At 53.8% G+C, this 14,377-nt stretch overlaps 1 protein-coding gene across 1 annotated transcript in view; it reads right to left on the bottom strand.

Annotated features, from left to right (window-relative positions):
- The window catches only part of LOC140455474 (class I histocompatibility antigen, F10 alpha chain-like), a 31,265-nt gene extending 17,479 nt beyond the window's left edge, over positions 1–13,786 (bottom strand). The window contains exons 1-2 of the mRNA XM_072550384.1: positions 13,544–13,786; positions 11,337–11,597 (exon numbers count right to left, since the gene is read on the bottom strand). Of these exons, the coding sequence (XP_072406485.1) occupies positions 11,337–11,597; positions 13,544–13,595 (313 nt within the window). The 5' untranslated portion in view covers positions 13,596–13,786. The remainder of the gene's footprint in view (positions 1–11,336; positions 11,598–13,543) is intronic.
- Positions 13,787–14,377: the final 591 nt, after the last annotated feature.

Raw genomic sequence — 14,377 nt, forward strand, 5'->3', positions numbered from 1 at the left:
ACCACCACATGGTCTTTATGGAGATGAAGTCCTGCCTTCATAACCTCCAGCATGTTGTGTGACACTCTCACCATGCTAAATAGACAGATTTATCAGCTCAAGTCTGAGGTGCTGTGGTCCATCAACAGCAAAGGAATTGTACTTCAACACAATCTGCAAACCCATGGCCTGGCACATCATCAAGTCAGGAGATCAACCCTGGTTCAATGGAGAGTGCAGGAGGGCATGCAAGGAGCAGTATTAGGCATACCTGAAAATGAGGTGTCAATGTGGTGAAGCTACCAAACAGGACAACGTGCACACCAAACAGCATAAGTAGCAAGTGATCAACAGAGATATGTGATCCCACAACCAATAGATCAGGTCTAAGCGTGAACGGTGATGGAAAATTAAACAACTCACTGGTGGAGAATGCTCCACAAAATTCCCCATTCTTAATGACGGAAGTGTCCAATATATCAGCACAAAAGAAAAGGCTGAAGCATTAGCAGAAATATTTAGCCAGAGGTGTTGAGTGGATGATCCATCTTGGAATCCTCTTTGGTCCCAAGCATCACTGGCTGTCTTCAGCCAATTCAATCCACTCCATATAGTATCAAGGAATGCTTGAAGGCTGGATACTGCAAAGGCTATTTGTCCTTACAATGTTACAGCAATAGTACTGAAGACTTGTGCTGCAGAACTTGCTGCTCCCCTAGCCAAGCTACAACACTGACATCTACCCAACAATGTGTAAACGTGCAAAAGAGTGTCCTGAGAATAAAAGGCAGGACAAATCTCACCCAGCAAATTACCGCCCCATCAGTCTACTCTCAATCATTTGTAAAGTGATGGAAGGTGTCATCAAAGTGCTATCGAGCAGCTCCTGCTCAGCAATACCTTTCTCAGTGGCACCCAGTTTGGGTTCTGTCAGGGCCACTCAGCTCCTGACCTCAATACAGCCTTGGTTCAAACATGGACAAAAGAGCTAAGTTCCACAGATGAGGTGAGAGTGACTTCGGGGGAGGGGGGATGGTTGGAGTTAGACCTGGCACATAGGAGGATGATTGTGGTTGTTAGAGGGCAGTTATCTCAGTTCCAGGACATCTCGGCATGAATCCCTGCCCTAGGCCCAATTATCTTCAGGTGCTTTATCAATGACCTTCCCTCCATCAGTTGTGGGAATATTCACCAATGATTGCACAATGTTCAACACCATTCGGGACTCCTCAGACACTGAAGAAGTCCATGTACAAATGTAACAAGACCTGGACAATATCCAGGTTTGGGCTGACAAGTGGCAAGTAACATTTACGCTATACAAATGCCAGGCTATGACCATCACCAACAAGAGATAATCTAACCATCGCTCCTGGAGACTCAATAGTATTGCCATCACTGGACTTCCCATTATCAACATCCTGGGAGTTATCATTGGCCAGAAACTAGCCAGACTCTTTATATGATTACAGTGGCTAAAAGGGCAGGTCAGAGGTTGGGAATAGTGCAGCAAGTAACTCCCTCCTGACTCCCCAAAGCCTGTCCACCACCTACCAGGCAGAAATCAGGAGTGTGATGGAATACTCTCCACTTAACTGGAGGGGTGCTGCTCAAACAGTCAAGAAGCTTGACACCATCCAGGACAAAGCAGCCCATTTGATTGGCACCACATCCATCAGTAGCCACTTACTCCACCTCCAATGTTCAGTTGCAGTAGTGTGTACTACCCTCAAGATGCACTGCAGAAATTCACCAAAGATCCTTAGTCAGAAGCTTTCACACCCACGACCACTTCCATCTAAAAGAATAGGTGATGGGAACACCACCAACAGCAGGTTCCTCTCCAGTCCACTCATCATCCTGACTTGGAAATACTTGGATGTTTTTTCACCGTTGCTGGGTCAATATCCTGGAATTCCCTCCCGAAGGAAGTTGTGGATCTCACGACAGCACATGGACTGCTGTAGTTAGCAGTTCAGCACCACCTTCTCAAAGGCAATTAGGGACAGGCAATTAATGCTTGCCCAGACAGTGACACAACCTGGGCAATTTTCTACTTGCTGATGGGGGTCAGAGTTGAAGCTATAATGGAACAGCTTGGCTAGGAGTGCGGCAAGTTCTGGAGCATGAGTAAGTATGCAGTAGTGCGGGAAAGTTTGCAGTTGTTCACTTCAGAAAGAACAAAAGAGATAAGTATTACATAAATGGAGAAAACGTGCAGGACTGCTAGGACCTGAAATATCTTGCTGTTCTTGTGCATAAGGCACAAAAGATTAGTATGCAGGTGCAGCAAGTAATTAAGAAGTCAAATGGAATGCTAGCCTTTATTACAAAAGGAACTGAACATAAATATGGGAAAGATCAGCTTCAATCATCCAGGGCATGGGTGAGATTGCATTTCAAAAACTGCATGCAATTCAGATTTCCTTATTTAGAGAAAGATGTGAATAACCACGGCTTTTTGTGTGAGAAATCATACCTCACTAACTTGCTTCAGTTTTTTGATTCAGGTGACAAAGAAGATTGATGAAGGCAGTGCGGTAGACATTGTCTAAATGGATTTTACCAAACGTTTATCAAGGTTCCACATGGTAGACTGGTTAGTAAAGTTTGATAACATGAAATCTAGGGGGAAGTAGCCAATTGGATACAAAATTGGCTTGAAGGTAGGAGATGGGGGGGGGGGGATGGTGGTGGTGGTGGAGGAGAGTTGCTTTTCAGACTGGGTGCCTTTGACCAGCAGAGTACCACAAGGATAGGTGTTGGATTCACTGCTTCTCGTCACTGATATAAATGATTTGAATGTGAATACAGGAAGTATGGTTAGTAACTTTACAGATAACACCAAAATAGATGGTGCTGAGGGCAGTGAAGAAGGTTAACTCAGACTGGGGGATGGATTGAGTGGAGTTACCCAGGGGTCAGTGCTGGGAGATGGACTGAGTGGGGAGACCCAGGGGTCAGTGCTGGGGGATGGATTGAGTGGAGTTACCCAGGGGTCAGTGCTGGGAGATGGACTGAGTGGAGTGACCCAGGGGTCAGTGCTGGGGGATGGATTGAGTGGAGTTACCCAGGGGTCAGTGCTGGGAGATGGACTGAGTGGAGTGACCCAGGGGTCAGTGCTGGGAGATGGACTGAGTGGAGTGACCCAGGGGTCAGTAATGGGAGATGGACTGAGTGGAGTCACCCAGAGGTCAGTGCTAGGGGACTAACTGAGTGGAGTGACCCAGCGGTCAGTGCTGTGAGATGGACTGAATGGAGTGACCCAGGGGTCAGTGCTGGGAAATGGAATCAGTGGAGTGACCAGGGGTCAGTGCTGGGGGATGGACTGAGTGGAGTGACCCAGGGGTCAGTGCTTAGGGATGGACTGAATGGAATGCCCCAGGGGTCAGTGCTGGGAGATGGACTGAGTGGAGTGACCCAGGGGTCAGTGCTGGGAGATGGAATGAGTGGAGTGACCAGGGGTCAGTGCTGGGAGATGGACTGAATGGAATGAACCAGGGGTCAGTGCTGGAAGATGGACTGAGTGGAGTGACCCAGGGGTCAGTGCTGGGGGATGGATTGAGTGGAGTTACCCAGGGGTCAGTGCTGGGAGATGGACTGAGTGGAGTGACCCAGGGGTCAGTGCTGGGAGATGGACTGAGTGGAGTGACCCAGGGGTCAGTAATGGGAGATGGACTGAGTGGAGTCACCCAGAGGTCAGTGCTAGGGGACTAACTGAGTGGAGTGACCCAGCGGTCAGTGCTGTGAGATGGACTGAATGGAGTGACCCAGGGGTCAGTGCTGGGAAATGGAATCAGTGGAGTGACCAGGGGTCAGTGCTGGGGGATGGACTGAGTGGAGTGACCCAGGGGTCAGTGCTTAGGGATGGACTGAATGGAATGCCCCAGGGGTCAGTGCTGGGAGATGGACTGAGTGGAGTGACCCAGTGGTCAGTGCTGGGAGATGGAATGAGTGGAGTGACCAGGGGTCAGTGCTGGGGGATGGACTGAATGGAATGAACCAGGGGTCAGTGCTGGAAGATGGACTGAGTGGAGTGACCCAGGGGTCAGTGCTGGGGGATGGATTGAGTGGAGTTACCCAGGGGTCAGTGCTGGGAGATGGACTGAGTGGAGTGACCCAGGGGTCAGTGCTGGGAGATGGACTGAGTGGAGTGACCCAGGGGTCAGTAATGGGAGATGGACTGAGTGGAGTCACCCAGAGGTCAGTGCTAGGGGACTAACTGAGTGGAGTGACCCAGCGGTCAGTGCTGTGAGATGGACTGAATGGAGTGACCCAGGGGTCAGTGCTGGGAAATGGAATCAGTGGAGTGACCAGGGGTCAGTGCTGGGGGATGGACTGAGTGGAGTGACCCAGGGGTCAGTGCTTAGGGATGGACTGAATGGAATGCCCCAGGGGTCAGTGCTGGGAGATGGACTGAGTGGAGTGACCCAGTGGTCAGTGCTGGGAGATGGAATGAGTGGAGTGACCAGGGGTCAGTGCTGGGGGATGGACTGAATGGAATGAACCAGGGGTCAGTGCTGGAAGATGGACTGAGTGGAGTGACCCAGGGGTCAGTGCTGGGAGATGGACTGAGTGGAGTGAGCCAGGGGTCAGTGCTGGGAGATGGACTGAGTGAAGTGTCCCAGGGGTCAGTGCTTGGGGATGGACTGGGTGGAGTGACCCAGGGGTTAGTGCTGGGGGATGGACTGAGTGGAGTGTCCCAGGGGTCAGTGCTTGGGGATGGACTGGGTGGAGTGACCCAGGGGTCAGTGCTGGGGGATGGACTGAGTGGAGTGACCCAGGGGTCAATGATGGGGGATTAACTGAATGGAGTGACCCAGGGTTCATTGCAGGGAGATAGACTGAATAGACTGACGCAGGGGTCAGGGCTTGGAGATGGACTAAGTAGAGTGACTCAGTGGTCAGTGTTGGTGATGGACTGAGTGGAGTGACCTAGAGGTCAGTGCTAGGAGATGGACAGAGCAGAGATAGACCCAGGGGTCAGTGATGGGAAATGGACTGAGTGGAGTAACTCAGAGGTCAGTGCTGGGAGATGGACTGAGTGGATTGACCCAGGGGTCAGTGCTGGGGGATGGACTGAGTGGAGGGACCCAGGGGTCAGTGATGGACTGAGTGGAGTGACTCAGGGGTCAGTGCTGGGAGATGGACTGTGTGGAGTGACCCAGGGGTCAGTGCTGGGAGTGGTCTGCGTGAAGTGACCCAGGGGTCAGTGCTGGGAGATGGACAGAATGGAGTGACCCAGGGTCCAGTGCTGGGGGATGAACTGAGTGGAGTGACCCAAGAGGCAGTGCTGGAGGATAGACTGAGTGGATTGACCCAGGGGTCAGTGCTGGGGGATGGACTGAGTGGAGTGACCCAAGGGTCAGTGCTGGGGGATGGGCTGAGTGGAGTGATCCAGGGGTCAGTGCTGGAGGATGGACTGAGTGGACAGACCCAGGGGTCAGTGCTGGAGGACGGACTGAAAGGAGTGAGCCAGAGGTCAGTGTTGGGGAATGGACTGAATGGAATGACCCAGGGGTCAGTGCTTGGGGATGGACTGGGTGGAGTGACCCAGAAGTCAGTGCTGGGGGATTGACTGCGTGGAGTGACCCAGGGGTCAGTGCTCAGAGATGGACTGAGTGGACAGACCCAGGGGTCAGTGCTGGAGGATGGACTCAGTGGAGTGATCCAGGGGTCAGTGCTGGGAGATGGACTGAGTGGACAGACCCAGGGGTCAGTGCTGGAGGATGGACTGAGAGGAGTGAGCCAGAGGCCAGTGTTGGGGAATGGACTGAGTGGAGTGACCCAGGGGTCAGTGCTGGGAGATGGACCGAGTGGAGTGACCCAGGGGTCAGTGCTGGTGGACCAACTGAGCGGAGTGACCCAGGGGTCAGTGCTGGAGGATGGACCTAGAGGTGTGAGCCAGAGGTGAGTGTTGGGGGATGGACTGAGTGGAGTGACCCAGAGGTCAGTGCTGGGAGATGGACAGAGATGGGTGACCCAGGGGTCAGTGCTGGGAAATGGACTGAGTGGAGTGGCCCAGGGGTCAGAGATGGACTGAGTGGAGTGACTCAGGGGTCAGTGCTGGGAGATTCACTGAGTGGAGTGACCCAGGGGTCAGTGCTGGGAGATGGACTGAGTGGAGTGACCCAGTGGTCAGTGCTGGGAGATGGACAGAGACGGGTGACCCAGGGGTCAGTACTGGGAAATGGACTGAGTGCAGTGACCTGGGGGTCAGTGATGGACTGAGTGGAGTGACTCAGGGGTCAGTGCTGGGAGATGGACTGAGTGGAGTGACCCAGGGGTCAGTGCTTGGGGATGGACTGAGTGGGGTGACCCAAGGGTCAGTGCTGGGGGATTGACTGAGTGGAGTGATCCAGTGGTCAGTACAGGCAGATGGACTGAGTGGACAGACCCAGGGGTCAGTGCTGGAGCATGGACTGAGAGGAGTGAGCCAGAGGTCAGTGTTGGGGAATGGACTGAGTGGAGTGACCGAGGGGTCAGTGCTGGGAGACAGACAGAGAGGAGTGACCCAGCGGTCAGTAGTGGGAAATGGACTGAGTGGAGTGACCCAGGGGTCAGTGGTGGGGGATGGATGAGTGCAATGACCCAGGGGTCAGTGCTGGGGAATGGTCTGAGTGGAGTGACCCCGGGGTCAGTGCTGGGGGATGGACTGAGTGGAGTGCCCCAGGGGTCAGTGCTGGGGGATGGACTGAGTGGATTGACCCAGGGGTCAGTGCTGGGAAATGGACTGAGTGGAGTGACCCAGGGGTCAGTGATGGACTGAGTGGAGTGACTCAGGGGTCAGTGCTGGGAGAGGGACTGAGTGGATTGACCCAGGGGCCAGTGCTGGGGGATGGACTGAGTGGAGTGACCCAGGGGTCAGTGCTGGGGGATGGACTGAGTGGAGTGACCCAGGGGTCAGTGGTGGGGGATGGATGAGGGCAATGACCCAGGGGTCAGTAATGGGAGATGGACTGAGTGGAGTCACCCAGAGGTCAGTGCTAGGGGACTAACTGAGTGGAGTGACCCAGGGGTCAGTGCTGGGGGATGGACTGAGTGGAGTGACCCCGGGGTCAGTGCTGGGAGCTGGACTGAATGGAGGGACCCAGGAATCAGTGCTGGGGGATGGACTGAGTGGAGTGACCCAGGGGTCAGTGGTGGGGGATGGATGAGGGCAATGACCCAGGGGTCAGTGCTGGGGGATGGACTGAGTGGATTGACCCATTGGTCAGTGTTGGGGGATGGACTGAGTCGAGTGACCGAGGGGTCAGTGCTGGGAGACGGACAGAGTGGAGTGACCCAGTGGTCAGTGATGGGAGCTGGACTGAGTGGAGGGACCCAGGAGTCAGTGCAGATTAATGGACTGAGTAGAGTGACCCAGGGGTCAGTGCTGGGAGATGGACTGAGTGGAGTGACCCAGGGGTCAGTGGTGGGGGATGGACTGAGTGGAGTGACCCAGGGATCAGTGCTGGGGAATGGACTGAGTGGAGTGACCCAGGGGTCAGTGCTGGGGGATGGACTGAGTGGAGCGACCCAGAGGTTAATGCTTAGGGATGGACTGAGTGAACAGACCCAGGGGTCAGTGCTGGGGGATGGACTGAGTGGATTGACCCTGGGGTCAGTGATGGACTGAGTGGAGTGACTCAGGGGTCCGTGCTCAGAGCTGGACTGAGTGGAGTGACCCAAGAGTCAGTGCTGGGGGATGGACTGAGTGGAGTGATCCAGGGGTCAGTACTGGCAGATGGACTGAGTGGAGTGACCCAGGGATCAGTGCTAGGAGATGGATTGAGTGGACAGACCCAGGGGTCAGTGTTGGGGAATGGACTGAGTGGAGTGATGCAGGGGCAGTACTGGCAGATGGACTGAGTGGAGTGACCCAGGGGTTAGTGCTGGGGGATGGACTGACTGGAGTGACCCAAGAGGCAATGTTGGAGGATGGACTAAGAAGAGTGAGCCAGAGGTCAGTGCTGGGGGATAGACTGAGTGGGCTGACCCAAGGGTCAGTGCTGGGTGATGGACTGAGTGGAGTGACCCATGGGTCAGTGCTGGGAGATGGACTCAGTGGAATGACTCAGGGGTCAGTGGTGGTGGATTAACTTAGTGGAGTGACTCAGTGGTCAGTGCAGAGGAATGGACTGAGTGGAGTGACACAGGGGTCAGTGTTGGGGATGGACTGTGGGGGGTGACACAGGTGTCAGTGTTGGGGATGGACTGAGAGGACTGACCCAAGGGTCAGTGCTGGAGAAAGGGCTGAATGGAGTGACACAGTGGTCAATGTTGGGGGATGGACTGAGTGGAGTGCCCCAGGGGACAGTGCTGGGGGATGGACTGAGTGGATTGACCCAGGGGTCAGTGCTGGGGGATGGACTGAGTGGAGCGACCCAGGTGTCAAGGCTAGGGGATCGACAATGTGGAGTGACCCAGGGGTCAGTGCTCAGAGATGGACTGAGTGGAGTGACCCAAGGGTAGTGCTGGGGGATGGACTGAGTGGAGTGATCCAGGGGTCAGTACTGGCAGATGGACTGAGTGGAGTGACCCAGGGATCAGTGCTAGGAGATGGATTGAGTGGACAGACCCAGGGGTCAGTGTTGGGGAATGGACTGAGTGGAGTGATGCAGGGGCAGTACTGGCAGATGGACTGAGTGGAGTGACCCAGGGGTTAGTGCTGGGGGATGGACTGACTGGAGTGACCCAAGAGGCAATGTTGGAGGATGGACTAAGAAGAGTGAGCTGAATGGAGTGACACAGTGGTCAATGTTGGGGGATGGACTGAGTGGAGTGCCCCAGGGGTCGGTGCTGGGGGATGGACTGAGTGGATTGACCCAGGGGTCAGTGCTGGGGGATGGACTGAGTGGAGCGACCCAGGTGTCAAGGCTAGGGGATCGACAGTGTGGAGTGACCCAGGGGTCAGTGCTCAGAGATGGACTGAGTGGAGTGACCCAAGGGTAGTGCTGGGGAATGGACTGAGTGGAGTGATCCAGGGGTCAGTACAGGCAGATGGACTGAGTGGAGTGACTAAGGGGTCACTGCTGGGGGATAGACTGAGTGGATTGTCCCAGGGGTCTGTGCTGCATGATGGACTGAGTGGAGTGATCCAGGGGTCAGTGCTTGGGGATGGACTGAATGGAATGACCCAGGTGATAGTGCTGGGAGATGGACTGAGTGGAATGAGCCAGGGGTCAGTGCTTGGGGATGGACTGGGTGGAGTGACCCAGGGGTCAGTGCTTGGGGATGGACTGAGTGGAGTGATCCAGTGCTCAGTGCTATTGTATGAACTGAGTGGAGTGACCCAGAGGTTAATGCTTCGGGATGGACTGTGTGGAGTGACCCAGGGGTCACTGGTGGGAGTGGTCTGAGTGGATTGACCCAGGGGTCGGTGCTAGGGGATTGACTGAGTATAGTGACCCAGGGGTCAGTGGTGGGAGATGGACTGAGTGGAGTGATCCAGGGGTCAGTACTGGCAGATGGACTGAGTGGAGTGACCCAAGAGGCAGTGCTGGGAGATGGATTGAGTGGACAGACCCAGGGGTCAGTGTTGGGGAATGGACTGAGTGGAGTGATGCAGGGGCAGTACTGGCAGATGGACTGAGTGGAGTGACCCAGGGGTTAGTGCTGGGGGATGGACTGAGTGGAGTGACCCAGGGGTCTGTGCTGGAGGATGGAGTGAATGGAGTGACCCAGGGGTCAGTGCTGGGAGTGGTCTGAGTGGAGTGACCCAGGGTCAGTGCTGGGGGATTGACTGAGGGGGGCGACCCATGGGGCAGTGCTGGGGGAAGGAATGGGTGGACTGACGCAACGGTCAGAGCTGGGCAATGGACTGAGTGGAGTGACCCATTGGTCAGTGTTGGGGGATGGTCTGAGAGCAGTGACACAGGGCTCAGTGATGGACTGAGTGGAATGACCCCGGGGTCAGTGCTGGGAGCTGGACTGAGTGGAGGGACCCAGGAGTCAATGCAGATTGATGGACTGAGTGGAGTGACCCAGGGGTCAGTGCTGGGAGATGGACTGAGTGGAGTGACCCAGGGGTCAGTGGTGGGGGATGGACTGAGTGGAGTGACCTAGGGGTCAGTGCTGGGAGATGGACTGAGTGGAGTGACCCAGGGGTCAGAGATGGAATGAGTGGAGTGACTCAGGGGTCAGTGCTGGGGGATGGACTGAGTGGAGTGACCCACGTTTCAATGCTGGGGGATCGACAGTGTGGGGTGACCCAGGGGTCAGTGCTGGGGGATGGACTGAGTGGAGTGATCCAGGGGTCAGTACTGGCAGATGGACTGAGTGGAGTGACCCAGGGGTCAGTGCTGGGAGATGGACTGAGTGGACAGACCCAGGGGTCAGTGCTGGGGGATGGACTGAGTGGACTGTCCCAGGGGTCAGTGCTGGAGGATAGACTGAGAGGAGTGACCCAGGGGTCAGTGCTGGGAGATGGACTGAGTGGAGTGACCCAGGGGTCAGTGCTGGGGGATGGACTGAGTGAAGTGACCCATGGGTCAGTGCTGGGAGATGGACTGAGTGGAGTGACCCAGAGGTCAGTGATGGGAGATGGACTGAGTGGACTGACCCAGGGATGGACTGAGGGGAGTGACCCAGGGGTCAGTGCCGGGGGATGGACTGAGTGGAGTGATCCAGAGGTTAGTGCTTGGGGATGGACTGAGTGGAGTGACCCAGCGGTCACTGGTGGGAGTGGTCTGAGTGGAGTGACCCAGGGGTCAGTGCTGGGAGTGGTCTGAGTTGTGTGACCCAGGGTCAGTGTTGGGAGATGGACTGAATGGAATGACCCGGGGTCACTGCTGGGGGATGGACTGAGTGGATTGACCCAGGGGCCAGTCCTGTGAGATGGACTGAGTGGAGTGACCCTGAGGTTAGTGCTGGGGGATGGACTGTGTGGAGTGACCCAGCGGTCAGTGCTGGGGGATGGACTGACTGGAGTGACCCAGGGGTCAGTGCTGGGGGATGGACTGACTGGAGTGACCCAGGAGTCAGTGCTGGGAGATGGACTGAGTGGAGTGACCCAGGGGTCAGTGCTGGGAGATGGACTGAGTGGAGAGATCCAGGGGTCAGTGCTGGGGGATGGACTGAGTGGAGAGACCCAGGGGTCAGTGCTGGGAGATGGATTGAGTAGAGTGACCCAGGGGTCAGTGCTGGGAGATGGACTGAGTGGTGAGACCCAGGGGTCTGTGCTGGAGGATGGAGTGAATGGAGTGACCCAGAGGTCAGTGTTGGGGAATGGACTGAGTGGAGTGACCCAGGGGTCAGTGTTGGGGGGTGGACTGATTGGAGTGACCCAGGGGTCAGTGTTGGGGGGTGGACTGAGCGTAGTTACGCGAAAGATAATGTGAGCCCTCGACAGTGAGGTTTTCGAGGCCTGAACCTACCTGACGTCTGGTTCATCCTTTCCATGATCGTTTTCATTTTGTCCTTGACCATTTTTATATGTGTGTTCGTCAGAACTGTATCAGCATCCCAAAAGTTCTTATTGAATGACTCTGCCATGAACTGCTGCCTGGGGATGCTGCGCCTGATATTAGTGTCATAAAATGCTGTTTGGACTCCGTTGACAGTTGCAGTTGCAGTGACCTCAGGATAATCTTGAATTCCAGAGACTATTGTGAAAATTGTTCTGCGTGAGTTTGTGCCTGTAACGCAAACAATTTCAGGATTTGGTTACCAATCACAAACATAAGCATTCAAAGGGAGACCAGGGAGAGCGAGAGACTGGGGAGGGGCAAGAGAGACTTGGGAGGGGAGAGAAACAGATTAGGGAGAGACAAAATGGGAAAGGGGCTAGAGAGAGCGACAGATTGGGGAGAAGGTGAAAGAGAGTTTGGGAAGGGGGAAAACAGACAGAGATAGAGATAGGTCGTGAGTAGATCTCAGGGTGAGAAGAATGTAGGGAAGCAGGAGGAGAGTTATAGAGTCATACAGTCAGAGAGAGTATCAACACACAAACAGACCCTTCGATTCAACTCTTCCATGCCGACAACATATTCTGACCTAATTTCGTCCCATTTGTCAGCACTTGGTCCATATCCCTCTAAACTCTTCCTATTCATATACCCATCCAAACGCCTTTTAAATGCTGTAATTGAACCAGCCTCCACCACTTCCTCCGGCTGCTTCATTTGCCTTTTTGCCAAGGGGTGTGTGTATGGGATGCTACTACACTGGAACAGTTAATCAGTAATAGTTACTGTATCTATTATTCTGTCAAGTTTTCCAATAGAGTTGTTACTCTAAATTCATCTTTCTTTTGTCGTATTTTAACCAAAGCCTTTTGCTTAACATTGAGTAGTTTGATCAATCACGTTTCATCTGGAACACAGCATGTTATATTTATATTTCCATTTAAAATAAGAAAAGGCTGGGGTCTAAGATACCTTCTTAAAATATTTTGAGGGGATTTGGTCTGGTCCATAACCCCTCCAAAGCAGCTGCTTGATTGGCACTACAGTCACAACATTCTAAACAAGATGGCGGCAGAGTAGAATACCTCAGCCAGAGCTTCGTCTGTCCCTTTTCTTTTTTTTCACCTTTAACCTTTTCTTTCGTCCTCTTCTCTTGTCTTGGCTTCATACCTCACGGCGTCAGAACTCCAGGCCATCATTTTTCCCTCTGAATGCACATGTCGGACAGGGAGTGGGAAGGGGAATTGAAATGGGCAATGACCTGGAGGTCAGGCCGGTCCTTATGGGCCCAGCTGAGATGCTCGGTGAATTGTGCTGTTAGTTTACGTTTGGTCTTGCCAATGTATATAAGACCACATCAGGAGCACTCCTTACAGTAAACTAGGTTGGAGGAGAGGTAGGTGAATCTCTGTCTCACCCCGAAGGACTGATGGAGGTGAGCGAAGTAGTGTACTGGCAGGTTTTGCATCTTGTACGGTTGCAGGGGAAGGTATGGGGCGGTGAGGTTAGGGAGTTGGTGGGGAGAGAAGTTGCACAAACCAAGGAGTGACAGAGGAAATGATCCTTATGGAAGACAGACAGGGGTGGGGAGGGGAAGATATTGTTGGTGGTGGAGCATCTCAGCCAGGCCTGTAAAGGCCGAACTGACCTCCCAGTCACTGCCCATTTCAGTTCCCCCTCCCACTCCCTCTCCAACATGTCTACCCTCGGCCTCCTCCATTGCCACAGTGAATCAGACCACAAACTGGAGGAAGGACACTTCCATTGGGGCAGCCCACAGCCAAGGAGGACTCAACAACCTCAGCCTTCCTTCCAGTTACGAACCGGATTCATCCCTCCCATCGACCAACCAGGTCATACCCACCACCTGTATTCACCTCACCATTCTGCCCCTCTCCCCACCCATAACCCTCCCTCCTGTACCTGCAGATCCCCCCCCATCCCTATCTCCATTCCTGAAGAAAGATTACACCTGAAACGTCCACTTGTGTCCCTCCTGATGCTGCCTGGCTTGCTGGGTTCTTCCAGCCTCCTGGTGGTCTGAAAGATCAGGCTGGCTGTATAACAGGCGGCTGATCAAACATCCCCCATTTCAAACTCTCATCAAGAGATTCACATTCACCCCAGACACAGGGAGAGAGAGAGAGAGAGAATGGAAAGCTGAATTCTGTACTTACCGGGAGAGACCCGGGAAAAACACAGGGAGATGGAGAAAAGGATCAGCAACATTCTGGGAATCCACTCTCCCTATTCCCATCAGGGACTGGGAATAAAACACTCCGAGAGCGAACAAATCAATTGTTGTTTATAAACTGGAAAACAAAAACCAAGTTTCCCGAAACACCACTTTCGGTTGAACTTCGATCATTTCCCGGTTACAATCAGGAACTGGTTAGACTCCGAAAACCACTCAATTACAGGGAGGAGCAGTGACTCGTCACCAGTTACCGGGAAGATAGATCTCAGACAGGTTACAATTCAGACTCTGAAACGGGAACAGTATTTGGACAGCCTCCTTCAGGCGGTGATAAACACATCAAGTCTCTTGAAGTGAATTTGACAAAGTCCCAAGCCACATTTTTTTCAATTTCCACCCTCCGTGTTACTGAGGGGTAGCCACAGGATGAACAGGGTCCCTGATTACTCCCGGGGGAAAAGGCTGCAGTGCTCTGACATTGCCTTCTGCAGGATGTCCTCAATGTGAAGGGTTCCCCTCTCTCACAGACTGCCAACAGGCGGATTGGGAAGATTGATGGGCTGAGAAACAACATGTTTGGGCAGGTTACGAGAGTGGGATCGACAAAAGGTGAAATTGCTGGAGAAACTCGGCAGGTCTGGCAGCAACTTTGGAGAGAAAGCAATATTTAGGTTATGTGTCCAATGACCCTTTTTCAGAACGAGCTTATGTAAGACAGATGGAAAGGTGGAGGGAGGGAGTTGGTGAGAGCCGAGCTGACTGAAGGTACAGCCCCCAATCTGGGCTGATGTTCATGTGGGTGGCTCAGTGGCGA

Source organism: Chiloscyllium punctatum, chromosome 30 (genome assembly GCF_047496795.1).
Source record: "Chiloscyllium punctatum isolate Juve2018m chromosome 30, sChiPun1.3, whole genome shotgun sequence".
Taxonomy (NCBI): Eukaryota; Metazoa; Chordata; class Chondrichthyes; order Orectolobiformes; family Hemiscylliidae; genus Chiloscyllium; species Chiloscyllium punctatum.